General features: G+C 35.8%; 4 protein-coding genes across 6 annotated transcripts in view; 3 read left to right on the top strand and 1 right to left on the bottom strand.

Moving 5' to 3' along the window:
* Positions 1-21336, top strand: part of LOC18611676 (shikimate kinase 1, chloroplastic-like) — a 52559-nt gene that overhangs the window by 15872 nt on the left and 15351 nt on the right. The gene's annotated exons all lie outside the window — the stretch shown is intronic.
* CYP78A7 (cytochrome P450, family 78, subfamily A, polypeptide 7) lies at positions 125-2099 on the top strand. The gene is made up of 2 exons (XM_007048054.3): positions 125-1122; positions 1217-2099. Exons 1-2 carry the CDS (start codon positions 130-132, stop codon positions 1841-1843), a joined length of 1620 nt encoding a protein of 539 aa, XP_007048116.3. The 5' UTR covers positions 125-129; the 3' UTR covers positions 1844-2099.
* On the top strand, positions 10374-14403 carry LOC18611673 (uncharacterized). 2 transcript variants are annotated; one of them, XM_007048052.3, is made up of 10 exons: positions 10375-10706; positions 11255-11350; positions 11520-11594; positions 11979-12047; positions 12767-12843; positions 12935-13023; positions 13123-13252; positions 13638-13728; positions 13820-13885; positions 14068-14403. In XM_007048052.3, exons 1-10 carry the CDS (start codon positions 10530-10532, stop codon positions 14185-14187), a joined length of 990 nt encoding a protein of 329 aa, XP_007048114.3. In that variant the 5' UTR covers positions 10375-10529; the 3' UTR covers positions 14188-14403. The 2 variants fall into 2 exon arrangements, with proteins under 2 accessions (XP_088665293.1, XP_007048114.3); XM_088809167.1 differs by lacking the exon at positions 11520-11594 and having other exon boundaries at positions 10374-10706.
* Positions 14801-20785, bottom strand: DPE1 (disproportionating enzyme). Of its 2 annotated transcripts, XM_018113827.2 has the most exons (16): positions 20310-20780; positions 19960-20010; positions 19668-19756; positions 19489-19549; positions 18826-18904; positions 18307-18443; positions 18041-18199; positions 17861-17937; positions 17282-17421; positions 17160-17191; positions 17001-17075; positions 16657-16729; positions 16457-16545; positions 15806-15850; positions 15573-15725; positions 14801-15053 (listed from the first exon to the last, which is right to left on the bottom strand). In XM_018113827.2, exons 1-16 carry the CDS (start codon positions 20679-20681, stop codon positions 14949-14951), a joined length of 1737 nt encoding a protein of 578 aa, XP_017969316.2. In that variant the 5' UTR covers positions 20682-20780; the 3' UTR covers positions 14801-14948. The 2 variants fall into 2 exon arrangements, 1 of the variants encoding a protein (XP_017969316.2); XR_001926187.2 differs by lacking the exon at positions 16457-16545 and having other exon boundaries at positions 20310-20785.

Genomic DNA, 21336 nt, shown 5'->3' with positions numbered 1-21336 from the left:
TCACCCAACTTCTTCTTATATACTATCTACTGCAACTTTCTGTGTCTATCCTTCACAAAACCTTCTCTTCTAGACTTTAGTGCTAGTAACTCTACTGCTTTCATTCTCTTCCCCCCCTTGACCTTGAAGATGGAGTTGGGTTTGGTTTCAAAAGATACAACCTGGTGGGTTTTTACTCTTCCAGCTTTCTTTGGATCCAAAAGCCTGCTCGATGTGTATATTTTGTTTTCCGTCTTTATGGCTTTTCTGTCTCTTGCTCTTCTTACATGGGCTTTTACTGTTGGTGGAATTGCATGGAAGAATGGAAGGAACCAAAAAGGCAGACTTCCTATTCCTGGTCCTAAGGGTCTCCCTGTATTTGGTAGCCTCTTTACTTTGAGTCGCGGCTTGGCTCACCGTTCTCTTGCCGCCATGGCTTGGAACCGAACCAACACTCAGCTCATGGCTTTTAGCCTCGGTTCCGCCCCTGTTGTTGTAGCTTCTGATCCCCACACTGCTCGAGAAATCTTGACCTCTCCTCACTTCGCTGACCGACCCGTCAAGCAGTCTGCTAAGAGCCTTATGTTCAGCCGAGCTATAGGGTTCGCTCCCAGTGGAGCCTATTGGCGGCTTTTGAGAAGAATAGCTTCGTCCCATCTCTTTGCACCAACGCGCATAATAGCACACGAAGCCGGTCGCCAACTAGACTGTACAATCATGCTGCGCAACATAGCAAATGAACAAAATCTCCAAGGCTTTGTTTCCTTAAGAAAACACCTTCAGTTAGCTGCTTTGAGCAATATTATGGGAAGTGTTTTTGGCAAAAGATATGACCATAAAAAAGATAATAAAGAACTGGACGAGCTTAGGGATATGGTGAAGGAAGGGTTTGAACTCTTGGGAGCTTTTAACTGGTCCGATTATTTGCCATGGCTAAGTTATTTTTACGACCCGTTTCGCATCAATCAACGTTGCTTGAAACTCGTTCCCCGAGTTAGGAAACTCGTCAAAGGCATCATCCAACAACACCAACAACTCAGTGAGTCCAAAAAACTGTCTGATAATGCTGACTTTGTAGATGTTTTACTTTCTCTCGATGGTGAAGAGAAACTCCAAGAAGATGACATGATTGCTGTTTTATGGGTTAGTATGTATAGTATTTTTTTCCTAATCTATTTGCATGTTTAAGACCGTGTTTACTCACTGAGTTTGTGTTCTTGGGGGTTATGTTTTGCAGGAAATGATTTTTAGAGGGACTGATACGACTGCTTTGTTAACCGAGTGGGTCATGGCTGAGTTGGTGTTGCACCCGGAAGTACAAGCCAAGCTACAACTTGAGATTGACAGTGGCGTGACAAACAAGACTCTCACCGACGCTGACGTGGCAAAATTACCCTACCTTCAGGCGGTGGTCAAAGAAACCCTACGGATCCACCCCCCAGGGCCACTCCTTTCGTGGGCCAGGCTATCCACGTCGGACGTCCAGCTCAGCAACGGGATGGTGGTTCCCGCCAACACAACCGCCATGGTGAACATGTGGGCCATAACACATGACCCGCACGTATGGGAAGAGCCACTCGAGTTCAAGCCGGAGAGGTTCTTGGAAGCTGACGTGGACGTTAGAGGCAGTGACTTGAGGCTCGCACCCTTCGGAGCTGGGCGAAGGGTTTGCCCTGGGAAGAACCTTGGGCTCGTCACGGTCAACCTTTGGGTGGCCAAGTTGGTGCATCATTTCAACTGGGTCGAGGATTCGGCTCGTCACCCAGTTGATTTGAGCGAGGTTTTGAAGTTGTCATGTGAGATGAAGTTTCCTTTGCATGCTCTTGCTGTGGAAAGAGATGGTACTGTTTGCATTAGCTGCTAAAAATCTAGTTAGGGTTTTAGTTTTCCCCCTTTTTTTTAGGGTTTAATTATGACTAATATATAATATATGGTGTGGCTTTCTTAAGTTATCCCAAGGTTGGATTTATGTGGAAACTGTATATTCAGTATAGTGTTAATTTTCGTTTTTAAATGTTTTAAGGGTAGTGACATGTAGGGGGCTCCAGTTTTGGGAGGGCTTTTGAGGGCTCCTGTATTTATTTAGAACTTGATCAATTTATATTCTGTCGTTGCTTGCAGCTCTCTCTTGTTTTCCCTTCTTTTCTAATTGTACTGGGTTATTATTTCAATTGTTCTTTGCCTGTGGAAATGGAGTAATTGGCAAGAATTGAACTCAAAGATAACTAATCCAACTTGGAATTTAATTAGAATAGAATTTTCAAAGTTTTATGATATTCTTGATGGATGATAAGTTAAGTTTTTAATTAACTTCACAAAGCAAATTTAAGGAATTGATAGATAAACATGCTAATTCATTGGTATATTTTTTAGTTATATGTCTAAATACTGCACATGATAAATTTTAATTCGGCGATTTTCTTAGTCATAATTGAACGAAATAGATGGGTGGAAAACTTATAAATCTTAATCACATAAGTAAGATAAGTTTCCATGATTTATCTGTTAGAATTATATGTTAGAAGTATATATTCTGGCTTCTAAATTAAGTACTAATGAAGCACTCTCTTGAACGGTTCTTCTCCCTCTCCCCTAATTAATCCGCAGAAATTAATCAACTTAATATCTTACCGACTTAGAACGTCATGCTCTTTTCGTGCACTGCTTAGAATAAATTAATCAGTTCTTATGTTTGTCTTTTTCAATTTTCACTCATAAAATATAAAATGAAATGCAGTTGTTTCTTTCATTTCCGTTTTAAATTTGCATTTGTTTATTATAATTTACTGTTGACGGTTGTCATAAGATTTTGATGAATCCACAGCGAGGAATGCGTGGTCGTATTATCTTGAACTGCTACATTTCTCATTTATCTCCATAAAGTATAGATACATATTTCTCTTTGATTACTGAAACTTAAAAAAGAAGGCCAAAACTAAAACCATCTATAGCATGGGGCGTATAAGCATAGAATACACCTAAAGAGAAGGTTATTTAAATAATGCACCATCGCTAGTCATGACTACTAGAAGTAGTGGTGGAGGTACGATTTTTCTTGTTTGAGGATAAAAATAATATTTATAAAATAATTATAATAGAAATTCAATGTTTATGACATACAATTATAAAATTTTTAAAAAATAAAAAATTTATAAAATTTTTGAAATGACAGGATCTACTGACCCCGCTTTCTCTGCCTTTGATTATAAGTGCTTATGGGGTTGAGCTGAATCGACTTTATTGAATCTTCTATTTCTAAAGTGAATCTTGGATCTATGTAAAGAGCAGGATATTTAACTACTTTGCAATCACTAATCATGATTAGTGGTCTGTATGGATCGAATCAAGTCGATTCATTGGATCTCTTATTTTAAAGTCTATTTTGCATTTATTATGTTTAATTCGTTTAATTATTATTTTATTATATTATATCAATATTTTTAAATTAAAATTTATTATTTAATAATAAAATAGTGTAATCGAGCTTAATTGAGCTTGTAACGACCCAAGTTCAACCACTTGCCCACTAGCTTTTTGGATCTACAATCTCACCCACTCAAATCCTTAATGTCCTCATCAAGGCCACACATCATATCCACAGGATAAGATCTCACTAGAGCAATGTAAAAGCCCACATCGGACTAGTGCAAGCTCTGATACCATTTGTAACGATCAAAGTCCAACCACTGACCTAACAGCTTTTTCACATTCATAGGATAAGATCTCACTAGAGTAATGTGAAAGCCTACATCGGACTGGTGCAGGCTTTGATACCATTTATAATGACCCAAGTCCAACCACTGACCCAACAGCTTTTTGGGCCTAAACTACGTGGCTCACTAGTCCAGCAATTTTTTGGACCTAAATCACGTGGCATTCACATCAAATGTAGGATGTTGAGTATCACATCCATAGGATCAAGATCTCACTAGAGTAATGTGAAAGCCCACATCGGATTGGTGCAAGTTTTGATACCATTTGTAACGACCCAAATCCAACCACTGGCTCAATAGCTTTTTGAGCCTAAACCACGTGACCCTAAAAAACTTAAACTCAAGTTGTTAGTAGTGCTTGGTATGGATTGTTATATAGATTTTAACACTCACGTTCACATCAGATATGAGATGTTGTGTATCACAGAGTCTTGCTTAAACTTGAAAATATATATCCAAATTTGATTTAAATAGATTGAACTTGACGATGTAGACTAATAATCCAATTTTTAAACACCTCTATTCATTATAGAGATATAATAAGTATGTTGAGATATTACATATTTGTAAGTTAATTATTTGACTAGATTCAACCGATTAAAGATATTATCCTCCTATAAGAAAAAAAATGCTATCATCCACCGACGGCGAAGGTAATGACTGCAAGCTAGAGCATGAAACTTGTAACGCTATACAAGCATAAAACTTGTCATATATAAGTTCTCTATGATTGTTGGAATTTACCGCTTTTTTTTTTTCTAAGCTTGAATGCTAAAATTAACTAAATATAATACTTATTTAAGCAATCTCTTTGTTGTTCGCATCTCTAATACAGTCTAGAATGAAATATAGAAACAGACATTAAATTCCTTCAACTTAATGGAAATTAAGGTATTGCGACATTTATTTATGACCATGGGTGACATTACAGTAGGGTGAGCTGTCCCAATGGAGAAAATCTTTACTGTAAATGGTCATTTGACTTGGAAGGACATATGAACTCAACTAGAGTAAGATTTTTTCTTTACATGGGAAAGTTTATCAGGTTTGAACCAACCAAACGCCAAGTAGCAGCGTGCCAGTTTGGGCTCGCTCTCCAAGTAAATACCAAGACCTGATTTCTCGCTTTCTCTCTCGACACCACACGGAAACAGAAATTGTCAGTCTCAGTAAACGCAACAGCTGCAAGAAATAAGTAAAACCGGGTGGATTCACAATTCACATCCAAAGATTCGTCAACGATGACCGTACGATTTGATCTTGATTCTTGGCAGTGGCACACAGTACAGCATAACATCACGCTTGATTCTTGGCAGTAGCACATAGTACACCTTAATATCACGCCTATGTCCTCTTGGTCCTCCTTCTGCCTTCTTTTCTTTTCTTTTTTTTAAAAAAGGGTTAAACTAATTCTCAAATTAGGAGAGAGATGTGTGGTTTTTTCATTTCAATACATGCTACCGTCAATGGATGGATACAAGCTGTTTCTACCACCCAGCGTTTCGTAGGTTCACAACCTAGATATTTTCCCTTTTTTTTTTTTGTTTTTTGGCTCGTAAACTGTAACTGTACTAATAATAATAATAAGCGGCCAAAACCCTCCTCCCCAGTAGTACATTTAATATTTGACTGTTGTGTTGAATTGAGGATGGAAAGGCAAACAAAAGCACGTGAAAATGGCAATTATTTACTGGCATGAGTTACGTCCCTCTTTTGTAAGCTCGTGAGATAGGAGCAGCACAGCAGGCAGCAGCAGCTACGTATGTGCAAAGTGTGAAATGTCATTGCGGGGCGTTGCTTTTTGCAGGAGTTGCGCCAACTCATTGGAAAGCGGATGGATTTTTCAAATTAGAGGGAGATACCTCTACCTATGTCAGCTATCCAATAATCTTCTGCATGCTCTGCTCAAATAGCTTCGCAGATGTTTACAGACTAAAATTGAGAGAGCTCTGAGTAGTCACCACCAATTGCTGCAGAGATGAAGTGCGTGCCATTTCTTTTTCTTTTTTAAAACCTAATACTAGTAACAATTTCTTTCTCTATTGTTTGGTTGGCCAACTAAACCTAAACCAGCCCTTGGGAGGCCTCCAAGAGCCAGCATGCACGCTTCACCGACCAATCCTTCATTGACATGTTTTTCTATTTAAAACTGTTCAAACTAGGAAAGATTTTGGACGACAATTATTTCTTTAATCATTTAAATTTTTATCCAAATCTTTACCTTATGACAATTGGAGTCATGTAAATGAGTTCAAACTTCAACATGTATGCAAGTATGAGAAGTAAACCATTCGAGTTACAAGAGAGAAAAAAAATAGGTGATTAATTTGAAGCTAATGATGAAAGTTTAAGGTAATCATTGGTCGGTAATTAAATTAATGACTCCTTCTTTATGACGCTGTCAAAATGGAATCCATGCCAGACGACCAACACCCGTACCAAATTGATAGTGTTACTATTTAGCCAGTACGCATTGATTTGATGGTATATCGGCGTGTTCCACGTTAAACAGAAGAGAAGAGACATGTTCTGTTATACTTCAAATCGTGTTTGAGGCAAGTGTCCAAACCCAACAGAGTCGGTAGGGACTAAAATATTCCGATGACGTTAACGTGATGAAATAAATAAATGCAATGTTTTAATTTATATATACAAATATAAATATTACAAATGAGAAATATATTAAAGTTTCTTAACTTCAATGTTAAGAAAGTAATCACAACATCCAAAGAAAGAAAATGGAAAATATGGATTATACTAAAAGAGAGTAGTTTCAACTAAACTCATGGTTGTAAAGTAATAGTAAAACATTTAATTATTTCTTACAATGTCATGATCAAATGATTGTATTAAATTCGATTGATTTCTCTTATCATTGATTGTTTAATTGAGTAAAGTTCAATGATATTGGACGCTATGAGATCTCAATCGTGCAATCCCACCATTATTAATTGCAAGATTTGAAGGCAATTTGGTCAAGCACTTGCTACTAGCCAAATGGTCAATCTTTGTTCTGGTTCCCCAAATCAGGAGTCGTTGGTTTTTCATGAACTATAGATTTACAGCCCACATGTGTTGGACAGGCAGAGTTGTTTTCTTCTCTCTCACTTTTATCACGTGCTATGTCGATGTGAATGTCCTTAATATATATGTATACCTCTCTCTCTCCCTTAGGGTTTAACCTTTTTGTAATCTTGACATAATAATTAGCTAATCAAATCCAATGAAAGGAATTTAAAAATCCTCCAAGGGATAAAAGCAAGTCAGAAGGAGATTATAAATTAAGTCAAATTAATTGCAAACAAAGAACATTTGTCCGCCACAAGGAAGCAAACAAAGGCATACCCTGGTTTTCCCCATTCTTAATATTTTCAATCCTTAATTCTGTACAGTTCTAAGCAACCTTCCAAGAATCATCCAATGGACATTACTTTCAAGAACCCAGGATTTCTTTTTCTTGTCCTCACTGCCCCGACAAGATGGTCGACCTCACTTAAAAAATTACACCATCGTGGAAAATATATAGAAATATTAAATATAGAGTCCACCGTTTTCAAGGCCCCTTAAGAAAATAGAGACCCCAGTTTGAAGTTTTGAACTTGTTTTCTATGGCCTCACCCATAGGTTCTCTCTTGTATAGTAATGGAATAATTGATGTTGATACGTATGGAACAACAATTTTAGACTGCTGGTGTTTGTTTCTATTTCTTAATTTTATGCAGAAATCCTATCCAATGCGCCCCACGTTTGTTTCAAGGCTTGACATCCTGAAAAAGTCTAAAGCCATCGCAATGTTTCCTCTTGGCAAAAACGTCGGTGAACACGACAGAAGTAGAGTTATGCATGCATGCATTTTGGCTCTATTTGATTTGACGACCCACTCTATCTCCGTCCTATTCGTTACCCAATTTTTTTATTACCCTTTTTTGTAATTTATATATGATTGCGTGTTCTTGGGATACATAGATTCACGAAAGATGCTCTTTATTCCTAAAAGAAGAAACGAAGCTTGTGTTGTAGGTTCAATGTAAGGCGGCTTCCGTGGACAAACAGATATATAGACCTAGGTTCATCCATTTTCTTGTAGAATATGCAATGCATTCACACTAAAAGCTTGTGCAGACGAACGTTGTATGTATTGAGATGTGTGCTTGCCTTTCTTCAACTTTTGTTCTAAAATATTGGTATATATATAAATACTGTCAACAAGTACATTGCACCATGGAACGGACTTTATTTATTTATTTTTTTTGAAAAATGATAGTATGCTTTTATTAAGCTGAAAGAAAATTCTACCATCAAATCGATGGAAAAACACAAGAAACTAGACAATATACCCACAAATGTCCGTGTATATCTCACCAAACCAAAATGACATCATCCACATGGACCCAAAGACAATACAGGAAAAAACCTTTACAAACTCCCTGATGATTATCAAACCAGAAAATAAAAACATATAGCCAAACTAAGTGAAAGCATATGGATACAAAATCAGCCAAACTCTTAAAACAATCCCTGTAAAAAATTCATGCTGCTAAATAACTTAAAGAAGTCAGCAATAGTCAGCAGTACCTATGAGTCATCCAGTCTTTCAAGAAGACATAATCACTGTATCATCAAAAAACAACTAACAAATCATATTCATACAGTATGAATATCAACAAATCACCCTCTTGGCATACACCAGCTTTGGCAAGATTGTCCGCAATATCATTTGTTAATCTTAAAATGTGACGTATTTTCAAATCTTTTAAAGCTTTCTTCAAATGTATAATATGGAGAACTTGTTTCCTCATTCTCCAGGTGGACAATTGGACCATTTAACTGTTGTTACTGAGTCGCTTTCAATGATCAAAGCATAAGAACTCACCCACCTAGAAGCTACAAAAATCAATAAAGCTTCTTTAATGGCAAATAACTCCGCTTGATTTGCATCCCCCACACCAACATGCTTAGAAAAAGTGACCAAGATTCTACCCTGATCATCCTTAAGAATTCTTCCAATACCAAACTCCCTCAGATTATCTATCGCAGCCCCATTCAGATTAAATTCAATTGACCAGACTTAAGTTTGTTCCACTCAACCATCTTCCTAGGGTTCTTAGTTCTATTATTAATAGAATTCACAAGTTGTGGACATCTGAAAATATCATCAAAAGAGGCACTATCAATATCCAAGCTAGTGCTAGGCTGCTAGCCCACCATGCAACACCATGCAACTTTAACTTTAACAAGCTCAAAAGCCTACACTAAATACCAAACCTTCCCATTAAAAATCACATCGTTATCAAACAACCATATAGACCAAATAATAAGAAAAAAAGCCCATCTTCCAAACCTCAATTTTACTATTACCAGTGAAAATCGAAATTCCAAGCAACAAAAAAACTGACATATTTACGTTTAGACAGTTTTAAACTCCAATTTGGAGATTCAGCTTTTAGCACATAGAAACTGATTTTCCATTTTTATAGAAGCTAAAAACTACTTTTTAACATCCTATTTGACACATATATAACTTCTGCTTTCTAGAGCAGAGAGGCAACTCTAAAAAGGTAGGTTCAGCTTCTTCTTATAAAATGAAATATCCTAATTCTTTCTCATCTTGTTTACCCAATGATCTCTTTCACATTAAATAAACTTAAAACATCCGAGCAGATCTATGGCCAATGGTTTCAAGCATATGTGTGGTCTTTCTGATTCAAAAATATATCACTAAACTATAGAAATGCTCTTCTCTTGAATGTAGCCTGCCTAACGATTCTAATCTTTTTTATGAGGATTGAGATTTAAGATTCTAATTTTTGCTCCCTTCTTGTATCCCTCTCTCTTTCTCATATATATATATCATGGCTTGAGGGGATGCCTTTTATGACCAGCCCCAATTCCTATCTTGTTCATAACTGGAGTTTTGTTTCATAAATTTTCGTTTGAAACGTATTATATATGTATAGAGAGGGAATGCTTTGCCCTTGTTAATTAGGTTTAGCTATTTTGGTCGTCCTCTAAATAATTATATATGTCCTACTGATTTTAATTGTAAATAAAAAATATATATTTTTTGTATAAATTTTGAAAATCACATTTTAATTTACAATTAAATTCACCAAATTAATCCTCCAAAAAATGCCATCTATGATTAAAAAACCACGGGGTTCTCTCCCTTCAAAATTAAAAACACTGACTACTTCCCTTTTGTTTAATTAGAAAGATCTGGCATCGTTGTTTAAGAAAAGTTCATGAATAATTATTGCTTGTTAAAAAGTAGTACGAAATAAAAATAAAAATCGATATATTGCTATAGCTCAAATCAATAATACGTAAATAATTAATAAAAAAATATTATCTGTACAGAACATTAAGTGATATTAGTTGAAGATGAAATTTTGGCATAATTTTTCTTCATATACTAATTTAAATAAAATATTAATAAAAGTATAAAACTCACGCATTATAAGGAATTTTGGGCCTAAACGCAGGGCCCAAAAGTTTAAATTTTGGGTTAGACTTAAACCATAGCTGAAACTGGGCCAAGAGCGGTCGAAGACCCATAGAGATTCAGCTCTGATGGACCTAACCTAAACCAACCCAAGGGCTGTAAACTAAATTATTAATTGATTGTTATTTTTTTATTATTTTTATTTTAAAATTTTGTTATGAAGCCAACGTGGTGCAAAAGAAACGGCTCATGGCGCCAAACTCCCGCGACCCTTATCCACTCTTGGAAGTCCATTGCAGCAAATTTCCTTCATTTCTCAGCTCTCAAAGTGAAAACCACAAACAAGGAAGAAAGAAAAGACAACAACAAAGACTATATTATTATTATTATTGAGTATGAATACGATGGCATCTCTGTCAAACTCGAAGCTTTCATTTCAATATCATTTTTATTTTAAGCAGTCCGGAAAGTGTTTCAAGCAAAGTCCCAGGAGAGACCTGCAAGTAAGAGCATCTTCTTCTTCTGCTGCTCCTGATGTTGATCTCAAGACCCTTGAATCCGCCATTTCCGAGGTTCTTCTCTGCCTTTCCCTTTGCTTGAAGCCAACTGACTGTTTGATTTCTTGTTTTAAGTTTTTTAATTACTTACATGTCATTTGCATGTAGCCTCTGAAATTTATTGTTCAAAAATGAATGATGATTGCTGAATGAACTACTGTAACAATGTCGAATGGAGCCATTTGAAGCAGGAAAGGAAAATTTTATCTTGCTTCATTCAATGGGCCCTGAAGTGTTGCAGTTAAAACTGTGACAATATGGAATCTTTCATGCATTTGCAGAAAGTTTGTGTTGTGGGTCTTTTCTTTGCTACTTATTAAAAATCATTTCTTTTTAGTAATATAAACAAGAAGCCAACCCCTCGATGTTAAGCAAATTTTGGAATGGTCCTTGCCTTTTCATGTTTTGTTCTGTGATCTAAATGAAAACGAATCATGTATGAAATCGTTTCTTTGAATAGATATGTCACCATTAACATGATGAAGTCATATGTTTGTTTGAATTGCAAGTCCTTTTGTTGTTGACAAGTAATTAGGCTATTGACAGCTATATATTTGCTACAGAAAGACAGCGATGCCGTTAAAGAGGCACTTGATCAGCTGAGCGAAGTTGGATGGGCAAAGAAATGGTGTTCTCAGCCGTATGTCTCACGCCGTACGGTCAGTCTCCATATCAAGTCTGAAGTTGTGGGAAAGTGCCACTCAAAAATTTAGCCTGCAAACGCATGCATACATGTACATGTATATCATAGATCTGTTCAATGCTGTGAATATTTGGTTACATGTTTACTTGGTCGGAAGATGAAAGGCTTTACTTTCTTTGCATCAGACATCTCTTCGGGAGCTGACCTCCCTTGGAATTAAAAATGCGGAAACTCTTGCAATTCCAAGTGTCAGAAATGATGTAAGTATCACCACATTCACCTTCCAGTTCTGAGTACCTGATGGTATTGGACAGTTGCCCAAAAATTTTCAGGCGTTCAACTTGTACCAGTGTCACTTCTGATATTGAACTGTCAATAGGCTGAGAAGCTCTCACAGTGCACTTTACCAAAATTTGACATTTAAAGTCCTAACCAGAAACTCAACTTGATAAGTTATACTAATATAAGTTAGATGTCTATATCTGAATTAGACAGTTCTTTATTATACTTCTGATCTTATAAGCTGATAGCAATTTTGATGACAAAATTTGCATTCGAATTTCAATGTGAATCCCACTTTTTGAATGGTTAAAATATTAATTTCAAATTATTGTTCCTGTATTTGATATCTTTCAGTTGTACAGGCAGCATTTCTTTTTACAGTGGTCGGGACAACAGGGTTCTTGGGACTTCTTGCTGGCCAGCTTCCTGGGGTAATTTTAGCTATATTGTCATATCTCTTTGTTTTTCATTTCTTTTTCTTTGGCACGTGTCGTACAATCAGGAGCACAAAGATAGGATGACTTCACCATATTTCATTTTGTTGGACAATTAAGTGAAGCTTTTGTTTCTATTGATGTTAAAGGGAAGGGAATGTACTGCTTGTCCACTGTTTGCCTTACCAGCATCATCCACGAGTTATAAAGAGAATCCTTCCCGTTGTTCTTGTCATTTAAACTACAATGAGTTTCTGCGTATTATTAGTACTGCTGACAGTTTCTGCACAGACAAGTTGCTTTTGCACTCTGTCCTGGTTAATTCAGGTCTGGCTACTTCCCTAATTACAAAGATGCCTAAAACTACTTAATTTAAGTGTGCATCAGGGTCAGGCTAAAGATCAACAAAGTTGCGGATCCCATTTCTTTGCGCATCTTTGGATTGGGATTCCCGTTTCTAACTTTAGCTGCACTAAGTGCATTAGGTATCAAGTTACCAAACACTTGTTGAATGCAACTGATTCATTTAAGTGCAATATCTTTCTTTATCTGCTGTATTGCTATCATAATTAAAGAAAAATTATTTGTCCCTGCATGGCATTGTTATTGTACTATCATTATTTTCTTTGTTGGAGCTGTGTGACTCCAGAAAGGTAATATGTACGAGTAGAGAAGTTCTGGCTTTAAGTGGTGCTTGGTTCATACTGTTGCTACAGGATTGGGGCTTCTTTGTACCATATTTGATTGGGAGCATTTCTTTAATAGTTTTGGCTGTGGGGAGCATTTCACCAGGGTAAGTCATAATGCTGCAGAGATTCACAATTCACATGGTCTGTCAAGATTTTGCTTCCTAAACTGACAGTCATTTTAATTTTCTCCTATAGACTTCTTCAAGCTGCTATTGGTGGGTTTTCATCATTCTTCCCTGACTACCAGGAAAGGATAGCTAGACATGAAGCGGCTCATTTTTTAAGTATTCTCTCATCACAGAATATATGACATACGCTCATGTATGCGTTGACATGTCCGATTCAACTGCTTTTCTAATGAGAAAATTTCTCTTTGAACTTAGTTGCCTATTTGTTGGGCCTTCCTATCCTGGGATATTCATTGGATATTGGTAAGGAACATGTCAACCTCATTGATGAAAAGCTGGAAAAGCTTATATACAGTGGACAGCTTGATGCTGAATTGCTTGACAGGTACTCATTTGAAAGCTATATATACTCAGATCAATCTTCTGTTTGTCTTCGCCTGCATAGAACTATGCTGTGATGAGAATTATAACCCGTTCTAAGCTAAATTGCTGCTTGACTTCTGGAGTTCTTCTGCTCCTATAATAATCTGATATTATACTGCATGAAGCCTCAAGAATTTAGCTGCCATTCCATGTTATTAATTATATATTGTAGCCAGGACCTGGTGATTCTAGTTTAAATCATCGGCCTGTCCGGCCTGAAAATGACCTCACAATTGAAGCATTGCAATTTTCTTTTCCACGGAAAGCCTTAGTCAATCATACAAGTATTTCTTTTCGTAATGTTAAAAATATAATAAACTAATCTTAAATCTGTATGTGTGTCTCAGGTTGGCCGCTGTCTCTATGGCTGGACTTGCTGCAGAGGGTCTGAAATATGACAAAGTGATTGGTCAATCTGCTGATCTTTTCACGCTTCAGGTTTTGGAAACAAACCTTTGCCAAAGTTTGAACTGATTTGTATTATTGGCTTACCTTTTATTCAACAAACTCTGGTCTGCATTCTCTGCAGAGATTCATAAACAGAAGCAACCCAAAACTCAGCAATGATCAGCAGCAAAATCTAACTAGATGGGCAGTAAGTTACTGAAATTCAGAATTGGCACGCATGACTAGTTTTGATACAAAATGCTACCATGACAATTTCCCCACTGCTTCGAATATTTGCTTGAACTTTCTTAAATCTCATTTGAAGCTTATGCTGACATTTTTATGTAATTTTTAACAATTGAAAGCTAATGTTTGGTAAAATGAATACAGGTCCTGTTTGCTGGATCCCTCTTGAAAAACAACAAGGTCATTTATGAAGCCTTGATGTCTGCCATGTCAAAGAAGTCGACTGTGTTGGAATGCATCGAAGCAATTGAGAAAGCTGCATAGCTTTACCTATCACTTCCATATTGTTTTTCAAGTACCCAATTGGGAAGATTGCACTGTGCTTGAATTCCACATTACCACCTAGAATCTTTATAATTAAAAATAGCCAAAATGGTGTGTGCAAACAATTTTAAAACGAAAACAACTGATACCAAGTACAAAATCTGCTTTCTATGCAGTCTACAAATCGATTTATGATCACTTGTCATTTTTTTTTCACCTTCTGTAGTTAAAAGATTGACAATTACACAATCAAATTTCATTCACAGTGCAAATTAAGTAGAGTTCTCAACATGCTGATGCAGAGGCACATTTGTAACACTTTGCATAATTGCATTCTTATGACCAAGAATGCTACTAACGACTTACTAGCAGTAGGTCCTGAAAACTTCCACAAGTAAAATTGATTTCCATAATTCAAAAGCTTAAACAATCACAGGAAGATTCATACTCATAACGTCCAGCAATACGTCATGAGTTTAAGCTGGAAGCAAAGGGTTTGGAGGCAGAGAGTCAGTTGCAGGCCTCCTCCATGAAGCTAGTGACTGCCTTCTCTACTTTGAGCAGCAATCAATTTCAAAAGCATATTAGAAAACAAGAAATTACTGACCAGACATAAAAGGAAGGTATGAACCTTTTTATTAATTTAACTCTAAAACCTCAATTATACAAAGACAAACTTATTCAAAACTAAATAGATTATTTTTAGACTCATGGTACAGTGGCAAACCTACAAGCGTGTGTACACAATGAGGATTACAGAACTACATTCGCCCGTACATGGAAAGCATATCTCTTAATTTCAGTGCTTCTGTCTGCAAGGAATCAAAACTCATGGAATTAGGTATCCTCCAACTCCAGTTTCCAATCTGCACAAAATGCATCAAAGAAAAAGTCACAATGAGATTGTTTAAAATTCTTCTTTGTTTTAATATGTGACACTTAAAATGCATAAATTACTTTCTTTTTCCTTTTGGCCCATTTCTCTTTATGATAACATTAAGTGCTTCAAAAAAGAAATGGACAAGAACCTAAAAAGAGCTTGCAGCTCTAACAGTCATCATGGTTTTTGTCAGAGTCAACGCACACTATGAGACAAGACATGGGCAAATCGCATGCACAGACAACACTATGTGCTTGACAAAGGAAGAACAATAAACTTTGGTGATCTAAGTTAAAATTGGCAACGAAATTCTGAGATTGGGCACCAGAATTCAAATTATCCAACAATGTGGGGCAAGGTTTTGCACATTTTCGCTCTAATCTTCTATAGGGCCTTGAAAATTTAAATCACCATTACTGCTCTATTTCTTAATTAACAATGTTCTAGATGGCACCACAAGTCCATTGTACGTTTCAAAGCACATGTTTAAGGACATTATCTTTACCTCTGTTGCAGGAATGTTCATCCTGGCAGAACTCCCTAGCCCAAGAACATCCTGCATGGTTATGACTGCAGTTTGAGCTACTGAAGAAAGTGCAGCTTGGATCAGTGCCCATGAGATCTCATCTTCTTCAGTGATATGAAGATACTTCAATACCTGAGACAAAATTTCTGATGTAAGACAAAGACAAAGTGATAAACCTGATCAGAAGCTTTAGCATAGCAGAGAAAACTCACATTGGATTTCTCTTCTTCCATTATATTGTTCCACCAACCTTGGATCTACAAGACAATCGAATGAACTATTAGCATGCAATATCTAAAAATTTGATAAAATATTTTTTGTCAAAACAAACAACTATATGATTTTAGCCAAAATTTATGAGTAAAGTGAAGTATCAAATTTCAAATTTCTCACTCATCTTTCTCTCTCATCCAATCTCCCTAGTCTTCCTTCTCCATATAATATATTCTAAAATTGAGACATTTTCCTAAATTTGGATGTTTGTTCCAGACATTCTTTTTGTGGCAATCAAATTCATAGTTCTTATTTTAAATCCATGTAATGATTCTAGACATGGGCAATTCCTTAAAGGCATTGTTGTATATTTGGTTGTTATTTGATTATTTTTGCTGAAAATTGAAGTAAGAAGAACTTGCACATCTTTTTTGAGTTTTTGCCTTTGATAGATTTTGTCTTAAAAGTTATGTTGATTCCATCATTCCAAATCAAGAATATTTTGCTTGTTTTATTTCAAATTATATTTGATAAATAGATTAATTTCTTCAGATCATTCATAGCATGTATCATTTCAACTTTCAACCCACCAAGAAACCAAAAATACAGTTAAGACATCAGCGAAGAACCATCGCTGGAACGAGCTTTACCGTGTCATTATCATGAGTTCCAGTGTAAATAACTTGATTGTGCTCGTGATTGTGAGGCAAATGAGGGTTTCTAGAGTCACTGCCAAAACCTAAACCAAGAGAAAATGGGAGAAAACTACAACATCACAGAATGCAAATTTGAAAGGCAGTCAAAAATATTAAAAATATTTTATTACAGTTCATCAGTAATAACACATTACCAAACTGGAGAACAGCCATTCCAGGTGCTCCGATAGATTTCCTAAGCTCAGTTACATCCTCAGTTATAACTCCCTGCCATGTGAATAAAACCCTAGAATCAAGTATCAATATAAAAACCCTCCCAAAGACAAGCTAAATTTTACTCAATATATATAACGTTGCTGAAATACCCCCAGGAAAGAAAACTTTTATCACAGGCAGGCCAAGAATTATTTAAGAATCAAGTATTTAGATCACTTTCGTTGCAGAAGAGGTACAAAAATATGTAAAAAGTTAAAAGTACAACAAAACAGAAAAAGAAGGATAAAAATAAACTCTTCATATTCTATCTGGTAGAACATACCAGATCTTCTGCTATGATATCAATCTTTCCAACTGTTCTGGAGATAGCATCAAATAAGGATTTTTGAGGGCCAACCTACTATCATGGAAATAATATCAGTAGTGGATACTGGCACAATTAAAGAAAATTTTAAAGTGGTCAGAATTACAGAAATCTGACCTTCCATCGTCCAACCATTGCAACTTTTGCTTCTGTATAGATTAATTGTGTTAGTAATGTAAGTTCAGTATAACATACATTTCTAGAAAACACCATGCTCAGTATATTTTACAACATCTCACCAGAAGGGACAGCCCAAAAGCCAGCAAATCCCCTAAAGTGGTCTATTCTGAATTCATCATATAGATTTTGTGCACGTCTAATGCGACGTATCCACCATGAAAATCCATCTTTCTCCATGGCTTTCCAATCATATAGAGGGCTGAATTGAAGTATGACCTTAATTAAAAATGAATGATGTAGAAAGAAGCTAGTATAGAAGTAAAAATTGCAGAAGTGAAACAAGTGAAAATAAGAGCAGAATATCATGATAAGCAAAGTATCTGATTCATGTTTACATACTATGACTAAAATCATTGGAGAGTTTAACCAACTGTCAAAAAATATTGTATTCAAGACCCTAACCTTGTTAGAAAATCAACAATAGACATGCATAGCATTAACATCAATACATGGGAGAAAAAGTAGAGAAGAAAAGATATAAAGCAATTGTGACGTGCATATAATTGGATTTCTAATATGTCTTCAGAATGAATGGACAATGAAACAATACCTCATTTTTACAAGCAAAGGTAATAATATTTATGAAAAATAATTATTTAAACATGAGACATGTATGCTTGTTTCAGGGTAGTACAAACCTCCCCCATAGCTGACCCGTATCACTGAAGGCATCAGGAGGAACACCGCTGACTAGCCTAGGAAAACCATGCCTGTTCTGTCAAAGAGAATATAGAAATTTGTAGCCAGCAGCAAAAATTGAATGCTTTGGAGCATGGTTAAATTATTACCACTTCCTTACGCATAAATAAACTCCTCACCAGAAAAAAATGTTTCTTATTTGCCCATACATCAGCACTGTGATAACCTACATAAATGGGCATGTCTCCCATTATGTTGATACCCTTCATCTGTGCATAGTTGCGAACTTTTTGCCACTGCCTTTGGAATAGGAATTGTTTCGCAACAAACAGATCTATCTGCCAAGTGAAAGCAAGAGCAGGTAATGATATTAGTGTCTAAAGTAGGTAGATAATATAGGCTACTATTGAGCCAATATTTTTATTAAAAGAGATCCAGATCATACAAAATCCTTTTTCTCCTGGTATATGTCTTCTAAGGCTGAAAGATGGCGATTTTTCAGAGGTTCAGGCCAGTCATACCAACTGAAGGCTTTTAAACTGTCATCAATGGCAGCAAAGTATGCTGAATCTTCAAGCCAGCCTACAAAATTAAAAATAAAAAACGAACTTAAATGATCACATGACTAACAACGTATTTAAGAATGAGAAAGTAAATTTGTTCTAAGCACAATGTATTTTTCCAAAATTTTGTTCAAGCATATACGTAAAAGAGAAAAAGATACTGTGAAGAAATTTTGTCAACCCTCAATGATCTTTAAAACCGAGTCTTGCAAATACTCCCCTTTCAATCCCAAAAAAACCAATCTTCTTTTCACCAAAAACCTTCCACTCACAAACTCCACATATTCATATAGCAATTTAAACAGTCAAATGCAGATTGAAGCTCAGTGAATATGGAAACAACTATTATAAGTACACAGGAATATGATAGTATGCAATTATATGGAATATAAATATCTCACTTGATATGATAGGATCTCTACGAAAAGCCTCAAGCTGAGTTTTAATTTCTCCATCACTTAAGAGGAGCCTTTCTGCAGCCTAAGAAATGATAATGTGAGTTGGATTTGGCACATTTAACCAATAGAGAAGTGAGATTCAGCTAACTAGTATTTACAACACTGATTGGTAATATGTGATCCATGAAACCTTGTGAACCTTCTTTCCTTAGTGACTTTTTCCTTTTATGCTTTAGTCTTAGACATATATCTCACTTAAAAAAAATATATAAAAAAGTAATTTTTTTTTTTAAACAAAGTTGCACAGAATTGTAATTGCAACCCAAGTAAAGGGGAAAATCATCATATACGGAACTCTGAGTGACCTTGTAGATGAAACACATTTAAATTTGTTAAGAATCGCCTAGCTCTCATTTTATAGTTGACCTTCCATGAATTCCGTAATCTTTTAAAAACTTCAATTACAGGCAGATGTAGATTTATAGTGTAGTCATAGAGATCCTGTCAGCAAACAAAAATTTCAGCTGCTGCTGAGTCTAAACCTATGTGTTAATCCTAGTAGATCTCTTGGAACATTCAAGGGTCTAACATAGCAAGAGGAACTGTTTTCTTTTTTTGTTAAAAAAATAAAAGCAATAGAGACTCTTCTGATTTTTGACTGTTTACCTTACTTATCAGAGAGTTCTTCAAGTTAGCAATGATAGGATAGTTCACACGGTCAGAATCACTGCACAAACGATATAGTAGGAATATAAAACATAGGTGTGAATAAAAGGTCATACAATTTATCTCAAACATAACCGTTAACTCAAATATAAATATATATAAAAAAAAAAACTACTCACATTGGTTGAGGAAGCTCTTCCTTTGTTAGCAAGCCATCTTTAACAAGCTCTTCAAGCGAAATCAAGAGCGTGTTACCGCAATTTGCATCCTGAAGAAATAATCATCAAGGAAAATTACGCAATGCCATATAGCACCTAAGAGAATATACGCGCGCGCACACAACTAATTGACCAGAATTTCAGGGTTCTTCTTTTCTTAAGCATTTTAAGTTCACTAAAATGGCAGAATCCATTGCTTATTGAAACGGGAAAAAGAAAATACTAACTAAGAAGAGATTAGAGAAAGCAGCACCTGGCCTGCATATGGTGATCCTCCTTCATCAGGAGGAACAAGGGGAAGCACCTGAATTAACAATAATTGAAGTTCATTAATATGAGAAATTATAAAATAACCTTCTTTCCATTGCAGCCCAGCAAATTAGGAGGCTAGGTGTCATTAAAAATTACCATGTCAGCATAAGTTAGGACAGCCTTAATCCGGGAAATAATTCAACTACATAAACTTAACTTTAAAACAGACCAATGAAATGAAGCCACGTTAAAAGGGTAATCCATTGGCCTGAACCTTTTTCAAGTTCATTTTCCCCAGATTTTCTGACTCAGCAGGGACACGGAACGGAGCGTTTAAGAGGGGGAGATTACCTGCCAAACGGAGCAACCAGCTAAACGTAGCCAGTCAATGAAGCGAAAAGCTTCTTCGCCAAGGTCGCCAATGCCATAGGGTCCACGAAACGACGTCGGGTGGAGCAAAATGCCGGCTCTTCTCCGCTGGTTTGGATCGGGCTTGGGAAGCCAATCACCGTAATCAAGCGGTAAGTCCTCACCGACTTCGATACCAGTGAAAGAGGAGGAAACGGCGTCGTTACGAAAGCTATGATTGAGGGATTGTGGCCTTACAGTTTTAGGTTTGAAGAAGAGAGTGTAAGTTAAGGGAGAGAGTGGAGATGAAGAGTGATGGGATTTAGGAGAGAAAGGAGAGGAGGAGAGAAGAGAGCGGGCGCTGAGAATAGCCATGAAAATTGGCAAGCATTTGTGAATAGGGGATGTGAAGAAACGAGAGAGAAATCAATCAATAATTTAAATCAATCAATGTATAATGAATTGGAGTTACAAATGGCAACACTTAACACAACATGTGAAGATAAGCACAAAGATGACATAACAAGGTGCATATAAATCTTAATCAACATACAAATAAAGCTTAATATAAGAATAAAAGATAAATATAAACAATGGCGGAGATAAATATTAATGATGACATATTTATATCTAAAGATGAAATATGTTTTCTTTAAACAAAATTTTGATAATTATCTTATCTTATCTTATCGATTAACTTTTATACTATAAATACATAGATGTGAAATGAAAATTTTACAAATCTCCTATATTTAATTTTCATAACTACTGAGTTATAAGATATTTACCAAGGGTTAATCCTTTTGTTAGGACAAGTTGAATTGGATATTTTATTAGCTTTGTGGAAGATCGATTATTACAAAACATTAAAGAGTTAATTATTTTTCACTTGTATTCGGTGCGTCCATTGAGTGACTATTTATTATAAAAATTTCTTTATAAAGTTAAGTTTTATTGAATCTCCACTAATAAGAATTTTGAATTATCTTTTAATAAACAATTTAAGAATTTCATGATTTAGAATGATGTA

Source organism: Theobroma cacao, chromosome 1, assembly GCF_053813885.1.
Source record: "Theobroma cacao isolate CCN51 chromosome 1, ASM5381388v1, whole genome shotgun sequence".
Taxonomy (NCBI): domain Eukaryota; kingdom Viridiplantae; phylum Streptophyta; class Magnoliopsida; order Malvales; family Malvaceae; genus Theobroma; species Theobroma cacao.
This window is presented reverse-complemented; position numbering and strand designations above follow the sequence as displayed.